Source organism: Symphodus melops, assembly GCF_947650265.1.
Source record: "Symphodus melops genome assembly, chromosome: 11".
NCBI lineage: Eukaryota > Metazoa > Chordata > Actinopteri > Labriformes > Labridae > Symphodus > Symphodus melops.
Window position 1 is genome coordinate 17,974,603 of NC_136701.1, and position 21,668 is coordinate 17,996,270.

Sequence of the window (21,668 nt, forward strand, 5' to 3'; positions counted from 1 at the left end):
ACGGACAAAGTCTGAAAGAGAAGGTACGAAAGGAGAAGAGAAATAAAGAGAGGAGGGAACATTTGACCAATCCTTTCAAGAAATTAAAATCACAGAGGAAAAACTATAGGCTCATGACTCAAAACAAAACCACAAATAATCCAGTGTAATAAGAGGAGAGAGTAAGCTAATGATGAACAAAGTGGAGCTAAATAGAGCACATTACCAATAATTCACTGGAACTAAGCCATTGGAAATAGCCTTCAGTGGGTTGTGTGGCTTTATGAAGCATAGGAGATAATTGCTTTCAGTGTTTTGCGAGTGTGATCAAGACTTGCTCTTTGGCCTTCTTGTCTCCTTTATGACCTTTGTCAATCATCAGCAGCACGGAGAGGCTGAGGAGACAGGATTCATAAAATGACCATCAGGGTGTCGGTAGTGTTAAACCAAACGAATTGTCTGCGCAGACGTGTTTTTTTTTTTCTTCCTCCTGATATACATCCATACAATAGAAATGCATGGAGACAAAGAGGAGCCTTCTAAAGATGCTTCCTCACACCTCTACGGCTCATCCAACCCACTATCCCTCAAGAGAATAGCAATTGTCGTCCGTACAGCTCGGTCATCCATCAGAAACACGGAGAAGGAATGAGTGTGTGTCGCTCTGTTCATTTAGACTTTTCTTGGTAAGAATTAACGTGTGGATTAATGTGCACAGAAGCAGTGAACAGAGAGAGTCTATACATGTCTATACTAGCTGTGAGTAATGTGCATAAGAGGGAGACTGTCTGTATTTATATATCTCTGTGCGTGCCTCTGTGTGCATGTGAGTGTGCGTATGAATAATTCCAGACATGCCATGCTGTCTGCTGAGGCCTCCGCCCCTGACAGAGGATGAAATATTCATGCTAACCTAGTTGGGAGGGGACTGATGAGGGACCACAGGAGACCAGGAGAGAGGGTGGGAAGGGAAAAAAAATAAAAAATACAAAACTGTGAAAAGCCGTCAGAGCGGCTGTTTCAGAGCAGACTTTGTGGCTGCAGTCCATTTCTCCTACGTGTCCTACAATCTTTTATCTTAAAACAGATGTGACTGGCAGTTTTACAAGGTGGTTGTTACTGGAAGATTTGTTAAAAAAAAAAAAAAAAACAGGCTGATGATGATTTGGTACAAAGGAGTCAGACATAATATCACAGAAAGGCTAACAGCTTGTCTTCTGATCTGAACACTGCCTGTAGTCCTGCATTCTGCTTCAAATTTATTTAATCAGAAACAAATTTATACCTCAGAAAGTAATAAACCCCCCACCCCTCGCTCTAAGAGTTTCAAATCAATTTCGATGTTTTTAGATGTTTTGTCCATGACGAGTTGGACTCAAACTGTTATCAGAAGTATGGAGCATCTTGTCTTGTATTGATGTGGAAAAAGATTCTATTCTTATGCAGTACACCATATGGCTGGAAATCCATCAATGGGAGAAAAGCTCACAGGAGTTGTACAAAATTCTGAGCTCTGTGTGGCCTTGAATAGTATGAAGCAACCCAGAGACAGTTTAAAATTGAAAAAGGAGAGGAACTCTTCCATGTCTTTCAGTCCAAGAAGTGTTGGTCACAGCTCTGGCTTAGTCCTTTCATCAGAAATAAGTCTACGAGCTGCTGTCTCCCAAAGATTCACTTTACACCCCTTTTTTCATGCTTCCTGTCGATGGAACAGGGGTCGCTTCATGGTGCACTGCAGTTTTCTTCTGTGACTTCTTGTGTATTGTAAGTTGTAGTAACAGAAAAACTCAAACCTGCGACATTTGGGACCATATTTTTTTTTTGAGCAAAATGGGAATGAATCTTGAAATCCTTAAAAGCAGAAAAAAAGTGTTTGAACTGCTTGTTATCAGATCCTCCACATCACGATATTCGACACGTTTCTTACCTGCCGTTGAGCTGAATCCGATCAGCCAGTTTGGAGAGCTGGTCGGGCAGGCGGCGCTGTTTTATGACTCCCTCCGGGCTGACTGACACCTCGCACAGGGAGTAGGTCTCAGGCGCTGCGATGAGGCCGAACTCATTGACAGTGTGGGCGACCACATCCTTGGCTGTAGTGTCCTTGCTGATGATGATGTAGCAGCTCTGCTGATCAGCCTTGAACACCCGGATAACTTGGTCGGGGATGTCTGGGAGTGGAGGAGAAAGAAAAGAGTGCAGCTGTCAGTAACTCACGAGGGTTCAATAAGTTAATGGATGCAGTAGGTGGATGCCAATAATGCAATAAAAATCAGAGTAAAGGAGTCGAAAGCACAAATTACAGCATTTACCATCAGTAAAGCACCGATCATGTAATTCTTATGAAACATTAAGTATTGAGGAGTGCAGCAGCACTTGAAGGAATTCTGGAAGCTTTGTATATTTTACAATGACATGGTTGAGAAAGTATGGTGAAAAGACATACTGCTCTGAGAATCCCTGCTGGCCTGACTTTTTTCTAGCAAATAGACTTTTAAGTAAATTCAAATGAGCCGCGGGTCCCCTTGGTTCATAGAATATTAAAGTTAAAAATTAATAAGTCACAGTGACAAATAACATTGTGACATTATTCTTAAGTCCTATATTATTTTCCCAGTATGGCTATGAAATCAATTTCCAAATGGACTCGCACGATTTCACAAGTAGTTGCAAGACAAATGTTCTTCCACATCCAACATCTCGAAGTCCTTTCGTTTACTTTAATATTAATAACAGGTGAGCACACAGGTAATGATACACAGACTCCACTCTGTTGAACTGCACTGAATTAAAAATAGATTTCGTCCCAAGGACGTCACAGGTGACTCGTAGCAAACATGTAAAGTACACCACAGGGCTGCAAGGACACGTGTGTGAAGAGGAAGCATGACAACGGTAGAAGCAGCAGGGAGTCACATGCTGAACATGCACGAGGGGGTTTGGGACAGTTAGTGTAACATCAAGCTTGGATGTCATAGTCACCTCTCACTTTTCAAATAAACTTCATTCGGTGATAAAAAATTCAAATTTGAATCATTTACTTGGTCTCATTACATAACTTTCCATTTAAAAGTGATACATGTTTAAATCATAGAAAAAAAGGAAAATAAAACTGCATCCTCTTCCACTGTGGCTCTCCTCAGGGTTAGATGAGTGAGTTCTTATTGAACACATTAAAGACAGTTTTTATTGGTTAGAAACATCAATTCTCTCGTGCAGCTGATGTTGGAGGAGCTGCAAGCGACTCGCACGGTGCGGTGTGTGTTAAATAATAGAAGTGCTCCCCCCTGAGTGAGAGACTGCATTAGAGATCCTCGTGTTTGAGTAAGAGAGGAGGCTATGGCCCATTAGCCACACACAGCCCGAGAGCTCCATCATAAAGAGATGGAGGGAAATCACGAACAGATCATGTGGAGAACAAGACATGGTCCGTCTGACTGATGAGTTTGTTCAAGAGCGGGCTCGTGCAAACGTACACACACACACACACACACACACACACACACACACACACACACACACACACACACACACACACACACACACACACACACACACACAAAAGCTGCTTCTTCTCAGTTACCAAGCAGGGAAGGATGAAATGTGCTCAGGCATAAAGTCACTAGCACATAGTTCTTATCAGTGTGAGACGATGGGTATCTGCACGTGTGTGTGTGTGTGTGTGTATGTGTGTGTGTGCGTAGATGTCAATAGCTGGGGCAGCTTTACAATCATCATCATCATTACAGCTTCAATCAGCAGACAATGCAACGAAACAAACTGCTGAAACCAAAGCCAATAACAAGGACGTTAAAAGCGATTGTTAATAATCAGCCAGCTCGGTTTGTCTGAACAGCCGGCTGGTCTGTATAAAGGATTCATTGTAATTTCCAATATCTGAAAAGTGAGGGATGTTTTTTTTAGCATCGGTTGTTTTCGCTCTCCGTTTCTTTCCATGGATTCTTTTTCTCTCCTCTGTTTGTCCCGACGGCCCTCTTTCTCTTTACTCCATTCGTTTCCCTCTGCTTACGAGGAGCTCTTTTAGACGGAGGCGTAAACGAAGGGTCTCGATTTTTTTCAGTCTGATACTTTAATTATCCGGCTTACTATCGCTGGTTTTCTTGAAAGTTGCCTACCCCAGCTTAAAGAGTTCACGGGATATTGATGTTTCGGTGTTAGAGGCCAGGCTTGGCTATAAATGACCTGTCGATGGACTTCGGACTGTGCGTTTATTGATTGAAATCACATGACATACACACTTTATATGTCAGTCAAATGATTACTGAGTTTTATACTGGAGGAGGAATATTTGCAGGAACAGTAATCCCCAGAATGACAGGCAGTGAGCTTGCATCATGTTTCCTGCATTGTTGCAGCAGCACCAGAGCTCCTTTTCTGTTTGTGCACAGCAGCGTGGTGAGGCTGGGCTGAGTGGAAACTAAATGCTTTGTGTCTCATTAGCGGTGATTTGTGATTTTAAGTGTGGGAAGCTCTCTCTGCTAAATAGCTGGCTATCATATCCGGGGGTATTAATCATGTTTAATCCGCTGGATGAGCTGCGACCTGACCTGCACACAGGAGGACAATCGCTGCCCATCCAGCCAAACATGCAATTCATTAGCACCTTTAATAAGGTATCATTCATTTTCATCAACACCAGAGGATTTATTCTTGGACTGAAGCCAAACAGGTTTTTACCGAGAGGGAAAAAAAATGTTTTTTTTTTTTTTTTTTTTTTTTTTGTGCAAACACAGCACTAAGTGAGGCTACACACACAACCTTAGTCTCCTCCTCCTCTCGACTGTTTGCCAAAGCTTTTCTCATTCACCCTCTCATACAGTCAGAAGACATAAATCATCTGTAAAAGCATACAGAGCAGAGGAGGGCGGGGCATGATGGGGGCCGGGAGGAAAGTGTGGTGGAGTAGCTAAGGTTAAACAAAGGGCTCAAATGAAAACAAAAAAAGAACTATATGGAAGGATGTTATTCTTACACATCACAGTTAGTCCATTCCATACTAACCACTCCTTTTTCTGGGAGTGTTCCCCCCCCTTCCTATCCTATCCCTTCTTTCTGAATCTTTTCCCATCTCCCCCTATCCCATTTTCAAGCCCAGCTCAGTTCAGCAGATGGCTGTTCCGTCATGAGCCCGGGTCTGCTGAAGATTTCTGCCTGTTAAAGGGAAGTTTTTTCTTGCCACGCTATGACGGATAAAGCTGGGCCCTTATAATATAGCATTAAGTCATGTCTTTTACCGTCTTCTTTTTACTTGCTCTTTTGATATGTTAACAGACAACGGGTATTTTTTCAGACTTGGAGCCTTTCTTTTGTTGTCTCTTTGTGGGGGATTCTGAGCGTTAGATATACAGGCAGATGACAGAGCCTGCATGGACGACATAAAACACAGGCACTTTCTTCTGACATTAGCGAATGTGAACTTCCTTTAGTAGACACATAAAAGAGATGTTTGAACCCCAGAAAGGGCATTATATGAGACCTTTAAGTTTCTTACCTAATAAATACATAATCAATGAAATTATCTTTGTGGTTGATTGCATTGCAGGAATAGGACAACACAATGTGACTGACGACATGGTCGCTTCTTAAATTCTCCCTAGCGAAGCAGCTCAACTGATTGTTAACACATGGAAAGAATGAATACCTTTTATTAAATGGTTATACGTTGAGTCCCAATGGTCTCTTCAGAAAATCTGACTTTGTCTTTTTTAAGTGAAAACTAAATCTCAAGTGCCCCCTTTGAAAAGTGAAAAAACTGCCCCTAGAATGTGAACCATATATTTGCCACAAGGTATGAGTTACAAGCACAGAACAAGGCCCAAAACAGCAGCCTGGAGGATGAGGTTAACAGATGCAAGTATTTGCAGAAAAAGTTCAAACTGAAAGAGGAATAAAAGAAGAGATGTGAAGGGGGAACTTAAGGGAGGAGTGTTCACTGAAGCACAATCAAACAGTGGCTTTAAAAGGTATGTATACTTACAGTAAAGTCCCAGGGCTGTGCAAGCAGAGAGGAGAAACAAGAAAACACAGTGAGTATGATGGGAGGAAAGAGAAAGTGTGGGAGGAGTCAAGTGAGTAATAGTGGTTGGAAACATCATGACAGAGGAGAGAAAAAAAAAGGAGAGGGAAGACCAGCGGAGTTTCTGCTGTCGCCTTAATCTATTCGTGTGAAACCATGGAGGGGAGGAGTATGAGTCATCATGTCCACACTGAAACATCTGTTAAAAATCACGGCAAAGAGTCGCAAGAGGAGAGAGAGGTGCAAGTGGGAGAGGAGAAAAGATGAGAAGACGAAAGAGAGGATTCGAGAACACAACTTCCCTCTTAGACATACGGAGAAATAACGTTGCAGATCTTTGACTTTTTCAGCTTTAGATGTTTGCATCACTGACACCAAAGTTCCCCTGTCACGCGGTGTGTAATCTCTGGTCCTGATATGGTGCTACAACTGATATGCATTTCCATTATCATCATCCTCTGTTTCTCTGCTTGTGTTGAAGAGCAGTTGAGTCTTCGACATTCTGGGGGAAAAGTGAACTAAGGGCTCATGGGACATTCTCACATTGCAGCCTAACAAGTCAATGCATTTTGATTTGTATACAAAATCACTAACCAGAGCTATTTGCTTCAAGCGGGTATAAAGCTCTGTAATTTAACTCAAGGATAATCAATCTGAAGAGCTCCAGAGAAGAGAGTAGAATAACACAGTTGGGAAGCTAAAAATAGAGGATGTTGCTTATTGCTTCTCTTTGATACATTTATTCTAATGCACTCTCCTCGGAATTTTGAATCTGCTTATTCCTGGTTTGGTATGAACATACAGTTTACAAATGCAATGTTTACTGCTTTGTACATTATGTTGGAAAACAACCAAAGTTGTTTAATTAATTCAAATTTGATTAATTCTCGCCAGTTAAACTTTTAATCGAGAACATTTCTTTACCTGAAATCAGATTAAAACAAACCTGAAATGACAAAATCTTAAAGGTTTCATCCCTAAAAAAAAGGCTGCATTAAAAACAACCTGCTTTACTGTCCAGAGAAAAATTAAGTGTTAAAAGACTTTAAATATCCAACTCCATGGGTAGAAAGGTTGTCCATGCGTCCCTCTTTTAACAGCAGAGAGGTGAGGCATCAGCTTCTGATCACTAATGTAATTAAAGGTGGATCTTTGGAAGTATTTCAAGCCCTGCGGCGCATCTGGAACACAGTTTGGTTAAAGCGGGCTGTTCTCCCTCTACTATTAAATCTAATGGGAGGCCAGGGGACTAAAGGAAACTCAATCTAATGGCAGATGATTAATGAGGCCCACTGGGTGTGTGTGTGAGTGTGTGTGTGTGTGTGTGTGTGTGTGTGTGTGTGTGTGTGTGTGTGTGTTTCTAGGTACAACACAACCACATGTGATGCATAGGTCTACAAACTACATGCAGGTGTGTGCGTCTGTCTGGGTGTGTGTGTGTGTGTGTGTGTAGCTAGTTGATGAATGGGTGGTGGAATAAATCAAGACCATATTCACTCTTTCGCTCTCTCTCACCTTTCCCCTTCTCCCTCTTGTTCTCTCCTCTCTCCATATTTCACACTCACTAACAAACAAATCACACACAGGGAGCGCCTGCTCTTAGTTTAAATGATTATATGTGACATGTTTCATAGGAGGGAATACTTGATGTTTTTTGACCAGGAGGTTCATTTTGAACGATGGACACAATTCTGCAACAGCTCCGCGGCAGTTAAAAAAAAAAAGAACCAGCTGTTTGTTTGTGTGTGTGCACACCTATGCTTGTGTGTCTTTGCTCTGAGGGAGTTGATGTTGGTTCTTCTGTCAGCATAAGGGATCATAAGGGTTGCTGAAAAGTTTGCTGTGTTTCATGGAGAAAAACTCAAAAAAAAACTCAAAAAAAAAAAGGGAGACACAGTTTGTTGTTTTCGAGACACGATGACACTTCACTTCTGGTTTGGCTGCTTGGTGTGATCAATTTTCACGGGGAAAGGCTGCCTGCTCTGCGTCTCTCAGCGTCTGAGTCCTTCACCACACAAGGGCTTTTCACCGCTCAATGAGGCTGAGGGCTCAAGTCAAGTGTGACAGACAGCTTCGAGAAAGAAGCAATGAATCGTTTGAGACACCTGCAATGAGCCCATGAAGGTTCTCAGTTGTAATAAAAGTTTGGCTTTCTTTTAACATAGAGGATTACAAGGCGTTGATATAAACATGAAAAACGATTTTAAAATGAGTTTTTGTCTTAAAAGCACTTTGATGATGTCAAGTTTCATCTGCTCTGGTCACTTTGTGTTCCACCTTTGAGGTTTTTTGACTTTTACAAGCAACACATTGTTGGTTGTTGTTTTTGATTCTGAGCGAGATGGTTTCTTTGAAAACTAATTAGAGAGTAAAAAAAAACAAAAAAAAAAACTATTTCAATAGAATAGTTATTTTAGAAGTAGTAAGAGCCCAGAGAAGAAAAAACAAACAAACAAAAAAACAAACAAAAACGGGTCCACTGGTGACAGGGGCGGTCACCTTGATATGATGTGGTTATGATCGTTTTTTACACACTCATATTATGCACTAATAGGATTAAGACAAGTAGACTGAAAATGACTTATTTAAAAAAAAAAGAGAGAGATCAAATGAGACTAATTATCTACTTGATATTCTGATAATAAATCATTGTTGGGTATCTAACTTTTCATAAAACAACAATTCACACACACACACACATATATATATAGCCTATATGTATATATACGTGTGTGGGTTAATGTGTGCTTTGTTTCCATGAATAAAGAGTTAAAGTCCAGTACACAGGATGCACATTGATCCGTGTGTTGAGTGTGCTTCTAATTTAATCTGTGGCAAAAAAAAAAAAAAGACATTAATGGAAATGTATCTGACTATCTTGGCGTCACTGAGAGCTCTTACCTGCAGGGTTGGAGAAGTCCAGGATGCTGGTGGCCGGCTGCAGCAGGTCGGGGCTGCTGGATGACAGGTTACCGGGGATGGGCATGATGGCCACGCTGTGACGACACTGCTTGGTCCCCACAATGCTGTCGTCCTGAGACTGACCCATCCCACCGTCACTGCAGAGGGACAGTAAGTAAGGAGACAAGGGAAGAGGAAGACAGGGGTGTGAAGGAGGAAGGAAGGGGTTTTTTTAAAAAAAAAAGGGAAAAAAAGGTGAAAAAAGAAAGGAAAGAGAGAAGCAGAAAAAGATTAGATTTTGTCCTTCAAATACTTTTTTTATTCCTATATTTCTTCCTAATTTAAACTTTAGACTTCAACATTGAAGCAGTAACATTTAAAAATAACATCAGATTTTTTTTTTCTTTGCTGCGTTTTGAGCACAAGTATTATAATAAATGTTTTTTTCCATTTATCTTGAGACCACATAAGAATGACAACTCATAACACTGAAGGAAAAAACAACATTTGGAGATTTAATCAAAACATCTATTCTAGCAGAATGACAACACACAATAGAAATCGCTGTGTTTGTCTTTTAATATGCAGCAGAGACACAGCTGATAAAGAACATTCCCATAAACACAAATTCACCGACACACACACAAACAACACTCGACAAAGGGACAAAGAGACAAAGAGCCTGGTACAAACAAGGTAACAGAGACACAAACAAGCATTGCAACAGCAAAGCACATATGAGACGAAATGATAGGTAATGAGATATGTACGGCTGTTTTTATTTGCAAGTTTGTCCATTGTGTCTGTAACTGCTGAACAGATCTGTTGGTGTATAGTGTGTAGCATTGTGCTCTTGTGTGTGTGTGTGTGTCCACATTATGTGACTGGACAGACAGGCACCTTTTAAACAGCCTACCTCAGGAGCGCTCAGGGATATGCAAACATCAACCTTTTGCGTTGACGGCCTCACTAGTCTGCACACGTTTGCATACATGTGATGGAGATTTCAAATATCACGAGACAAACCCACAGAAAGAGAAGTTGGCTCCTGTAGGGATGAACGTGACTTCCTGAAGGTTCAAGAACACTTTCCTTTAACAGCTTTGTTAGCTCAACTCATTTAAGGTTCAGACTGGGTTCATGATGACCTTTGAGATATGACGCAACATCTTATCTGTCTATCAAAAGTGAGTATTGGATTGTTTCAATGGTGGCTTGTTAGAGTCCGAAATGTAACAATGACCCGAAACGTAACAAAAAAAAAAAAAGTAACAAAACCCAAAATGTATTAAGTGGCTGATAATGTAACAAAATGCCCAGCTCAAAACGTAGAAACTTTTTGCCAAAAATGTAACAAGTCGTTACTTTATTGAGAGAAAAATATTTTGTCTGCCCCATAATGTAATAACTGACCCAAAATGTATCCACTTGTTACATTTTGGGATAAAAGTTTCTATGTTTTGGACTCGATATTTTGTTACATTATCAACCACCAGTTATTACATTTTGGATTTTTGTTACTTTTTTTATTATTTTTTTTTAAATAACATTTCAGGTCATTGTTACATTTCGGGCTCCAACATGGCTGATTCTTTTTCTTTAAAGTCATACTGGCTAAATTAGTTAAGTACGATGAAAAAACTATTTAGCACTGCATGAATTTCTAAAGAGCTTCTTGGCATATAAAAAATACCCTCTTGTAGTATAATCCATTAAAAATGTGTGACAATGACTCGTAGTAGTTGGGACTTTCTTACCTTTCAAAACCTGCTGTGTATGTAACACTTTGCAGATTTTAAGGTATCTAGATTTGAGTTGAAAGTAGCTACACTGATAATATTTGAGAGTGAATATTTTGAAGTATCACAGAAAGACAATAGAAGCAGATGAATCTACCATCAGTACTGAGATTCTTCAAAGACTGACTGATGTTAAACATGCATCGCACGTGTTTGAATATGCTGTGGTGGACAGTGTGACTGGCACTCTGTAATTGAGTGCCTGAGACGGACGCTTCATCTCTTCTCTCACTGCATACTAAGTGCAGCTTGCCTCTAGGTGAGTGGGTCTGTGTGTATGTATCTTTACAGTGTGCGCTGAACACAGTGCAGTAATACAGGGCTTCCACTAACACAGCCGAGTGCTGCTGGAGCAAAGCCTCTGTAATCTTCTGGTCACCAGTTTATAGTATGAGGAAAAAAGAAAAAAAAAGGTGAAAAAAGTAAAGGACAGACGTGAAAAAAGAAGCGAAACAGAAAAAGACAGAGTCGATCTATTACGGTGGAAAAATGAGAGAAAAAAGACAAAGGAGGTTTAGAGAGAGGATGACAATGAATTGAGACAGATATGGAAAGCATGGGGCTGAAATAAGGTCTGACATTATAAAACCCTGCCAAACATGTCCTATAATAATCACACAATGACCCTTAGCCATAAAGACACACGTCAGTAATTCTTCGGTATATTTATAAAAGTATTTTGCCGACAGGAAAGTCCAAGTATTAACCGAACATTTGAGGTGAACACCAGAAAACAGAATAACGTCTGATGGTAGTGATGTGGAAATAAGCAAACACGTCTCCTTGACTTTGGGGGACAACGAGTGAGATTCATGTATTCAAATGCATTTGCATGAAATCTATAATTGCAGTCCTCTAGTACTGTTCTTGAAGGTCAGTGTCTCTGATTAGTGTGTGTGTGTGTGTGTGTGTCTGTATGTGTGTGTGTAGGTGTTTGTGTGATGAACGGCCTGCTGTGTGCAGGTCTGCAGATGGAGACTGAATTAAATGGTTTAAGGATGTGATGTTACACAAGAGGCCCTTTGGAGAAAAAAAAAAAAAAAAAAAAAAAAACAACTTACCCAAACAGGCCCCTGAAGCAGCAGAGACAAACAGGAGGAGAAACAACATTGAAAAGCGTGAACATAAAAAAAAAAAGAAAAAAGAAAAAGAAAAAGTAATAAAACAAAAGCAGAGCCCTGCAGAGACGATTCAGCAGCGGTACCAGTGCAGCAGTGAAAACAACACCAACACACAGGTACGTTGACAATAGTATACTACAGGTAAAGTTCACACACAATGGGAAGTTAGCTGAAATAAATTAAGGAAATGTCAGGTGCTGTTTCATAAAGAAAACAGATTTCACACAGAGAGCAGAACAGGAAAATATAAGAGGAAATCTAAGTCGACTTTGTGACCTTTTGACCCCATCTGTCAGAGCTGAGCAGGAAGGAATTGTTCAAAGACACAGAAACGATCATCAAATGAAACCCAGAAACTAAAGCTTTATCAGCTGTCAACCAGAGAAGTAAAACAAAACAAAACAAAACAAAAAACTCATTTGGAGGAGAAAAAGACATGAAGCTGTGAAAGATGCTTTATTTTTTTCAATGACATCACAGGAGAAGTGAATTAGCCATGAGTGTTCTAATTAGCCTTACCAAAAAGAGACTCAATATCACAGCTATTCTGTTCTAATAGAGCTTTTACATGCAGAACAGAGCAGTGCTCAATGTCATGAACAATGACAACACCTGCTCTCTAAATACACTGAACAAAATAAAGCATCTTGACATTAATTCACAAACACATGGATGTTGAAAGATTGTACTAATTAAAAAAAGAAACGCAAACATGCATATCCTTCAGGTTAAGAGAACTCAACACCTTCATATATGTGATCTATACCTACTCTGTATAATTCTGCATTTTCAAAAAAAGTCAGAATTGAACTGATGAAACCTGAGCGGGACAAACACACAGTCCGTCTCTGATTCCATCATTACCCCGTATCTGTTTGGATAATGCATGTGCAGTAAAACCAGGACGTCTTGCAGCGCTGCGGTTGTGATGTCCAAACACTCAGTGACACAATATTTAAGTACCGTAAATTCCGGACTATAAGCCGCTACTTTTTTCTCACACTTCGAGCACTGCGGCTTCTACTCCGGTGCGGCTAATGCATGGATTTTTTATGGGGGACAATGAGCTTCTGCCGCAAAAACATTTGACTTCGTCACGTCGGATCTTAATATCAGTCATTTTGCGCTTCATGCACGCACCCTCATCATGGAAAACACACGGAGAAATACATATGATGCAGCTTTCAAGTTAAAGGCGATCGACCTGGCTGTCAAAGAAGCTAACAGAGCTGCTGCACGTTAAGATGACACTGACAACGACAACAGAGACTGAGGAAGTGAGTAATGAAGTCATTCTGAGGCAGTGAATGGATGGACTTTTTCTTGTGAAATATATTACGGTCATCTTTTTCATCAGCCGTGTTACAGACACCGTCGGCTAGGCTTCGTATTGTAATGGTTCATGTTGTAAAGTCAGTAGTTGATAATGTATTCATAATTCCGATTATGTGGAGAGTCAGTGAATGCACCAGCGAGAACGTGTTGAGTGGCTGTATGAGAGAACGCTGGGGGAGAGAGTTGGATTGTTACGGCAAGTTATGTGTTGCTCTCTGCTGTAAACGGCGTGGTCACGGCCGACAGTGATCGGGTTATTAAAAGTTATTATTTGAACGCTCTCGTCGTCCTTTAACGTCTGTACGGACGCTACAGTATTTGCGGATGTTACCGGTAGCCTACGTCTGTGTAAATAGCTCTTGTTATAGCGTGGACACCTGCGGCTTATAATCAAGTGCGGCTTATATATGTACAAATACATTTATTTACTTATTTTTAGCCGGTGCGGCTTATATCCAGGTGCGCTCAATAGTACGGAATTTACGGTAATTCGTTTTTATTCAATATCCACTTTCTCGTCACCTCACTCGATCATGTGGACTTTTAAGATAAGCTGACTAAAGGCTCTCTCTGTCTATTGCTCTCCACTCTGGAGGCAGTAAATCAGCATGCCTGGTCAATATGGGATGTGTTTAAAGGTGCATGTAGCAAGGCACCGGGCATCTTGATTTGGAAAGAAAACGACGGGTTTATTGCCGGTGTGTCCTTGTCATATAAAATCGTTGTCAGAAGTGGAGCACAATGTCAGCCAAGAAAGAAAAAGAGGAGCAGCAGCCGTAGTGACACTGAGCAAGAGGAAGTGAATGTGATTGAAATAGTTTAACAAGGTTAGCGGGCTTAAATTAACTCGCCAGGTACTTTAATAACTTCACAAATGAAACCCTTTTTTTTTTTTTTGTGAGACAGACCACAGCAGCAGTGGAATCCTAAACGTCCAGTGATCCTCGTGTGTGCATGTAAGTATGTGTGGGTGTACTTCAAACTGCATGGTATCTTCAATTATCCAAAGTGCCTCTGTTTCTTCCATATACAAGCACACACCCTTCTTGTAGGCGAGTTTACTCTGTCGCTCTTGTCATAGTTTCATGCACCGATGAACCCTGATAGACCCGAACCAACCCTCTCATCTCGCTCCTCAGATTCACTCCCTTTAATCATCCATCAGCTCCTTTGAACCAAAGAGGGGTCTGAACGCTGCAGACGAGCAGATTAAAAAGCCATGAAAGCTCTTGTTTGGTTGATGAATAGCGAGCGGCGGAGAGAGTTTGGAAGCCGCGCATCGAGCCAGATCAATGGCCGATGTGATAGCGTGTCGCGTTAGGATTCGGAGAGCAGACGGCGTTCACGCAAACTGTGATGCATTCTGAGCGTAATCACTGCAGGAAGCTGATGGAACGGAGACAGCGGGAGAGGAAAAGCGAGGGGGAAAGAGAGACGCGTGACACGGTCTGTGCGAGAGTTTGTGTGTGTGTGTGTGTGTGACCTAACGCCGCATGATTATGCTGCTGATGGTTAGCTCTGCAATTAACACAAGCAGAACAGCGTCTCCTCGCTCACACACCGACACAGTGCAGAGTCTAATGAGGCCTGGAGAGGCATGAAATGATGAAATGAAATCAAGCCTGTATCAGCACGTTACGGCTGGAATATTGAATGTGAGCGCCCATCTGCACAATTGCTTCAGATTGCTCCAGATGCTGCGAGTACAATGGATGGTTATGGATGACAACCGCAATGGTTATGTGATTATGACGATGATGCCTTTTATGTTTCTCCAGACATTACAGGAGCTTAAACAAGTAAGAGAGTCGAACGTGCTCAAAGTAAACACCGCGATCTCAGAGCGACGTCCCTGTGACCACAGATGGAAATAGGATGCACTTGTATGCTGTTACTTATTTCTCTTAACCTAAGGTTTCCATTAACCCCCAGGTAAGCTTGGTATCAGAACTCGGTTCAAATCGCTCCTTTTTCCTGCTCATACCAGCTCCAAGAGAAGGCTGAAATCAGCTTTTTCTGTCACTTTCTTTGGTGCCATAAATGGTTCAATTTGGGCAAAAAAAAAAAAAAAAGAAGAAGAAGAAGAAAAGTAATCAGCTTAGATTTCTGCTCAAGCCTCCAATATTTGCACTCTGCGGAGGGTCACAGCTTGCTACAAATGTGATGCAGAGACAGCAAACACATAAAGTCGGAGAAGATTGTCAGCAGACGAAATCATTCGAAAAAGATATATATATATATTTTTTTTTTTTAAAGACGGAGGCTGAATCCATTAGAATTCACAACACAAACCTTTTCTTATCGTGGACATGTTGTGAGTTAAGACCCACCTGACAAACACAACTTTTTAAGTTCAGTTTAAAAATGACCATTCGGTCAAAGTGATGTTTCAGGCCACCGGGAGATTATTGGTCTACTGTTTAGGCTTTTTCTTTTCTTTTTTACGAACGCTCTGGTCTCCACTGATCTTTCAGACATGTATCTTTAGCTGCTAAATGCTTCTCTATTTCACCAGCTTTACTCTGTCTGCAGTATCAGACTGAGTAGGAAATGAGCAGTAGTTTTTAATAGCACGCTATGAAAAGCACATATGAGAGTGACGAGTGTGAACAGAAGCCGCAAACTTGAACAATGAACAATGAGATACATTCACTACACTGTATAAAGCTGAGGGGAGCCATTCTAACTGTTTTCATATTTTTATTTGAGGAAATGTCAAAAAAATTTAAAAATAATCCTTGTTGCTTCATTAAAGTCTCGTAAGTTAGTGTAATGGAAAATTTTACTCCATGTGTACTACAAAGGTCTCATAGAATCTGTCATATAAAATGTTTTTGAAATGTCTTAGAATACTACATGCAAAGCATATTGGGTGTTTTGTTTCCCATCATTTTGTTCCCTTTATTCTGTTTCTCACACTCTGTACATGTGGGAAGAGTCACCCAGGCTCTTTCTCACTGGACTCCATCTCCTTCTCAGCCTTGGGAGATGGTAAATAGTCATGTAGTCTCTTTTCTCACACTAGGGGATAGATTGTGCCCTGCCAGGTGGGCAGTGGCCCTATGTGGCGTGATGGGTGAGTGATCTGTGTAGTGTGATGGAAATGTATAAGTTTTCATGTTTGCCTTTTCTCGGGGCCTCTTTCTCTCCTCACCGTGTGAGAGAGGGGTCTTCGAACGCTTATCTTGCCTTCGAATAAATGTTCATTGAGACCAGATCGATCTTGGGGTTCCTTTTTGAATAGATCTTCTCACTCTTTATTTTCACTCTTTGGTAATGGAAAAAATTCCACAACATTAGCCATGCGTCTTTACCAAGAACTACAAGATCTTTATCATTTTCTCAGGGTTACTTCGCTATGAAGAAATGTAGTTCCTTCTAAATTAGAATTTTGAATTAAAAATAGCCTTTTTTTTCGAATCCATTTCATAACCACACAGAGTTTAAAGTGTTCTTACCTGAACGGTTTTGGCGGCAGTATGCTAAAGCGCGTCTTCTCCAGCATCTTCCTGATCTTGTTCCGTCCCCCTGACACGGTGTTGGCTTTCATTTTCCTGGTGCTCTTGTTGTCCGTAGGGAACTCCATGTCTCCGGGAAGGTCGGGAATGGAGAAGCGGTTGCCTTTTTTCTCCTGGATCTTGGGGATGTGAGGGCCGCCGTTCTTCTTCTCGTGCACGATCCTGCTGAGGAGCTCTTTGAAGACTAGTTGGTTTGGGTGAAGAGAAAAGAAGCGGAGGATTAGTCATGCTCTTTGAGCGTTAGCACGCGAGCTCAAATATTCAGACTTTACTCACCAAATATGTTGGTCTTGACGGTGAGAGAGAGGTGTGTGTTGTTTCTGAGGATGTCGACAGCTTTGGTAATGGAGATGTTCTCAAAGTTTTGACCGTTGATCTCCATGATCTGAAACAAGTCAGACGAGACGACTACATTTTAGCTGAACGTCCTAACAAACTAAAAAACAGTGACACAAAGGCACCAAACTGTCCTGAACCAAACCGGAGTGCCTGGTGAAAACGGGGCTGAAATAACACATTCATGAAAGAGTGTAGAGCCGAGAGACTGCTGGTGAGTTTTGAACATTTGAACACTTGTGTTTCATGTCACCATTTGAAGAAATAAATCAGTAGTTTGCAGTAGTTAAAAGCAAGCCAGAATAGAAGAAAGCATTCGTCCTAAACTTCAAAGTCAACCTCCGAGCAAGCTATGCCTCAATTTCTTAAATTATGTATTTAGAGTTTCAAGGTTATGATTTTTTTTTTTAAGGACAATCAAGACGGATCTCTGAAAGAGTTCGTAGATCCTCTCATTAAAGTACGAGACTTTCAGGGGCGCACACATTTTCTGTCTTCTTTTCTTGCACTCTCCCAGCAGAGCGTCACCGTTGCTATGTCTGTGATCTAAAGGTTGTTGCTGAGCTCCCAGTTTGAGTTCATCTGCACTCTCGAGTACATACAACCTCCCTCTTTCTGCATCCAATTCCTTTTTTTCCATTCCCTTAGCGGTGCAGAGGAGCTGAGTATTTTTTTTTTTGAGGCTAAAGACTGGAAAATATCTTGTAAGTCCTTGACACAAGTGGTGTTTGGTAAACTGTTGCTTCAGGAGTGTCTGACAGAAACATGGTTTATTTGGTGCTGCACACACAGATAAAAATGGAGGGTTTATTTTGATGTAAAAATCAGCAGGTTCATGATAACTTCCCTGGTCAAACCTCTTCAACAAACCTCTTCCACATCTCTTACTAAGTGTGATGATTCAAGTATCCATCAAACACACACACGCACACACACACACACACACAGGTGTTTCTAATTCTATAGTAACATGACTAAGATGGACACATCATGACGCCATAAAGGATCGCATTAAACACATGCGCACTGACCTGCGGATATAACATTTGTCTAAGTTTGACAGATTTGGAAGAGCATTGTGTATTTCTGCCATTTACGGCCTTCATGCACTGATTATAACTTCAGAGTCGCACATCTACGTGCAGAGGTGGAATCAGCTCGACCACACGGTCACATCAGAAGTTAAAATACCGTAAGATTGCTGACTTTTGACCACACGTCACGTGATTGGTCGTGAAGAAGACAATACAATCAAGTCTCTGAGAAAAGTGGTCAAAATATTTGCATTCTTGCTGGTAAATATTTAATTACATACGCACAACGTCCCCATTTACTAGAGAAGTGGTTTTATGCAAAGCCATGTTGGGTTTTATTCTAACCATCTAATTAGGGACTCATTTACATCAGGGAGATCCTGAGGCTAAATATATTACTAAAGCATTTATTCTTCTTTAAAATACACACACATATATATATATATGTATATATACCGTAAATTCCGGACTATAAGCCGCTACTTTTTTCTCACACTTCGAGCACTGCGGCTTCTACTCCGGTGCGGCTAATGCATGGATTTTTTATGGGGGACAATGAGCTTCTGCCGCAAAAACATTTGACTTCGTCACGTCGGATCTTAATATCAGTCATTTTGCGCTTCATGCACGCACCCTCATCATGGAAAACACACGGAGAAATACATATGATGCAGCTTTCAAGTTAAAGGCGATCGACCTGGCTGTCAAAGAAGCTAACAGAGCTGCTGCACGTTAAGATGACACTGACAGCGACAACAGAGACTGAGGAAGTGAGTAATGAAGTCATTCTGAGGCAGTGAATGGATGGACTTTTTCTTGTGAAATATATTACGGTCATCTTTTTCATCAGCCGTGTTACAGACACCGTCGGCTAGGCTTCGTATTGTAACGGTTCATGTTGTAAAGTCAGTAGTTGATAATGTGTTCATAATTCCGATTATGTGGAGAGTCAGTGAATGCACCAGCGAGAACGTGTTGAGTGGCTGTATGAGAGAACGCTGGGGGAGAGTATTTGCGGATGTTACCGGTAGACTACGTCTGTGTAAATAGCTCTTGTTATAGCGTGGACACCTGCGGCTTATAATCAAGTGCGGCTTATATATGTACAAATACATTTATTTACTTATTTTTAGCCGGTGCGGCTTATATCCAGGTGCGCTCAATAGTACGGAATTTACGGTACATATATAAATATATGTATATATAAAATATACATAAAAAAGACATTTTAAAAGCTTATTGTTAAGTTAACACCTGTAAATATTACAACACAGCATGCAGCAAAGTTCCATATCTTACGATATGACTTTGTACTTTACGACAGCACCTCCTCTGTATTCTCACCTGATCTCCTCGTTTGAGTCCCGTCTCTGCCGCCTTGCTCCCCGGTTCCACCGACTCAACAAAGACGCCGAAACCTCTCTCGCTGCCGCCCTGCACGCTGAAGTACAGCGGCGTCTCCCTGGACGCCTTCTGCAGAGTGATCTGTCTCCACTTAGCTTTGGCTGCACACGCTATGTTCAGCAGTCGCAAGTGGCCCTTCATTTTCTGACGAGAGGGGAAAGAAATGAAAACATGATTGGGCTGAACAGTGTCGCATTTTTTGCTTCCTCAGCTGAGTGCAAACGCTTTAAGCTGATTTTACAGCAGCTGTTTCTACATGAGAGGAGAAATGATTGGACACATGTATTGTTTGACTTAATCTACTTTTCTGACAAGACATGCTCTATAGTTTTCCCGCAGCTTCAAATGAATACTGGTAAAATAACAGATGAAAGGAATTTAAGCTGAAATGCGGTGAAGTAGTTTCCATTGACTTTCGATCTTACAGTCACTTCAAGAAGTTTCTCAAAGTCCTCCAGGAAGTGTGTCATGGCTGGATCCCCCTCAAAGTCATTGAAGTGGTTGTTGACCCAAAGCAGCACGATTCTAGTTACCTGGGAGACACAAATAGAAAGTTATTCCGCTGAACACTCCCTTGAACAGTTCCTCCTTCCTCTGGTTCTTCAACTATTAAGTATGAGCGGCTTTGACTCCAAAAATCAAGTTCATATTGGACTACGTTGCAGGGCTCAGCGAGCTGGTAGTTGCTCATGGAGACTTTAGGAGGCTAATTCGTTAGCAACATGAGGGCGGTGGTACTCTGTCATGGTGAAGCTAAGCTGCATATATTAAAAATGACTCTTTATAGTTTTTAATTATAATAAAACAAATGTCAAAACTCCCAAAATGAAACTTCAGTGATCAGGTTGTTCTTTAAACTTTAAATCGGTCTGTACTGTCTGTGAAGTTCTGCAAAGTAAGCTAGCAAGTAAAACATGAAAAACAGCAGGGGGGCTCTTAAATGACCATGTGCTGCAGAGAAACATTTGAAAAGCAGTTTGACTGTTTTTTTTTTTTTACCACCAAGATCATTAGAAGAAAAATCCCTAAACAGTTATTTCTGCTAAATGTACTCTTGTGTTACATTTTCCCAACCATGGCGAAAGGTAAGGGTAGCTATTGATATGTACGTCACCACAGCATCAATCAACGTCCACTCAACGTCACTCTCTCCCTCTCTCCTGTGACTTTCTCTCTGCTTGCTCTGTAAAGGATTAGAACCTGTTTAAAGGAGCTGGTGGTGATAAGCCTGAATGACAACCACATAAAGACTATTGACAGCGCAGGACTAATCTTTGGTTGAATCTGTTATGGACAACAGGAGCGTCAGGCGTGAACAAATCGCTGCTGAGCTCAAGGAAGGCTGAGCTGGCAGAACTTGTATCGAGCGCCATGTGAGGGGCACAACACAGGAATTTTTTATCAACATGCATCAATACAAAACATTACACGTGCTTAAAAGGGTATAAGGAGCATTATTACGAGCTGCAAGCATAAAACACTTTAACCTCCCCATCCCACTTGACCTTTAATGTTTCCAACCAATCAACACACACACACAAACACACACACACAGGCACACAAATACTCACTGTGTCCCGCAGGCTGTCCACCTGGAACCACTCCAGCAGCTTCTTGCCGACATCCATTGGATTTGACAGGAAGGTCCTGTAGGTCAGCAGGAAGTCCTCGATGTAGGTGGGGTCCACCACCGAAGGCTCCTCCACCAGGTGCATGATCAAACGCTCAGGGGTTCCCTGGAGGTGGAAAAAATATATACGCACTTACACATTATGATACATCCAGACAGCTGGAATGAGGCAAGGGAGCACATAATCTATACAGACACACTTCACGTGTGTTCCCCAGCAGAAGCGCACACACATGCAAGTGGGAACAAGAGCACCTTCACACGCCAATACGCATATATATTATGCCCACATTAATCATAGAAATGACAAGGACATAAACTTTAAAGATGACGCCGTTGAACTCTGCTGTCAGTGGGCCATCAATAAAAAAAAGGGACATAAACACGCACACATAAACCCACCACACAGCTTTCATTGTGGGGTTATTTCATGTATTTGCATGAAACCAATTCTTTTTTTTGTCGAGCCCTTGACTTTTCATTCACTGGTGGAAGTTATACCATGTCCAAGTCACAGAAAAGTTGTGCGAGCCTGTTGCGGTTTCAGCCGGTTTGTTCATGTTTGTTAATGGGAGCA

The 21,668-nt window shown here is 41.3% G+C and overlaps 1 protein-coding gene across 6 annotated transcripts in view; it reads right to left on the minus strand.

The window, feature by feature from the left end:
- rapgef6 (Rap guanine nucleotide exchange factor (GEF) 6) overlaps nt 1-21,668 on the minus strand; it is a 134,705-nt gene that overhangs the window by 17,690 nt on the left and 95,347 nt on the right. For 4 of the 6 annotated variants that reach the window (XM_079355397.1, XM_079355395.1, XM_079355394.1 and 1 more), the window contains 7 exons: nt 21,033-21,197; nt 19,887-19,994; nt 19,402-19,605; nt 16,964-17,072; nt 16,628-16,871; nt 8,915-9,072; nt 1,907-2,147 (listed from right to left, as the gene is read on the minus strand). In XM_079355397.1, the coding sequence (XP_079211523.1) occupies nt 1,907-2,147; nt 8,915-9,072; nt 16,628-16,871; nt 16,964-17,072; nt 19,402-19,605; nt 19,887-19,994; nt 21,033-21,197 (1,229 nt within the window). Of the gene's footprint in view, nt 1-1,906; nt 2,148-5,974; nt 5,990-8,914; nt 9,073-16,627; nt 16,872-16,963; nt 17,073-19,401; nt 19,606-19,886; nt 19,995-21,032; nt 21,198-21,668 lie in introns of all 6 variants that reach the window. The other 2 variants (XM_079355396.1, XM_079355398.1) reach the window with 1 other exon arrangement.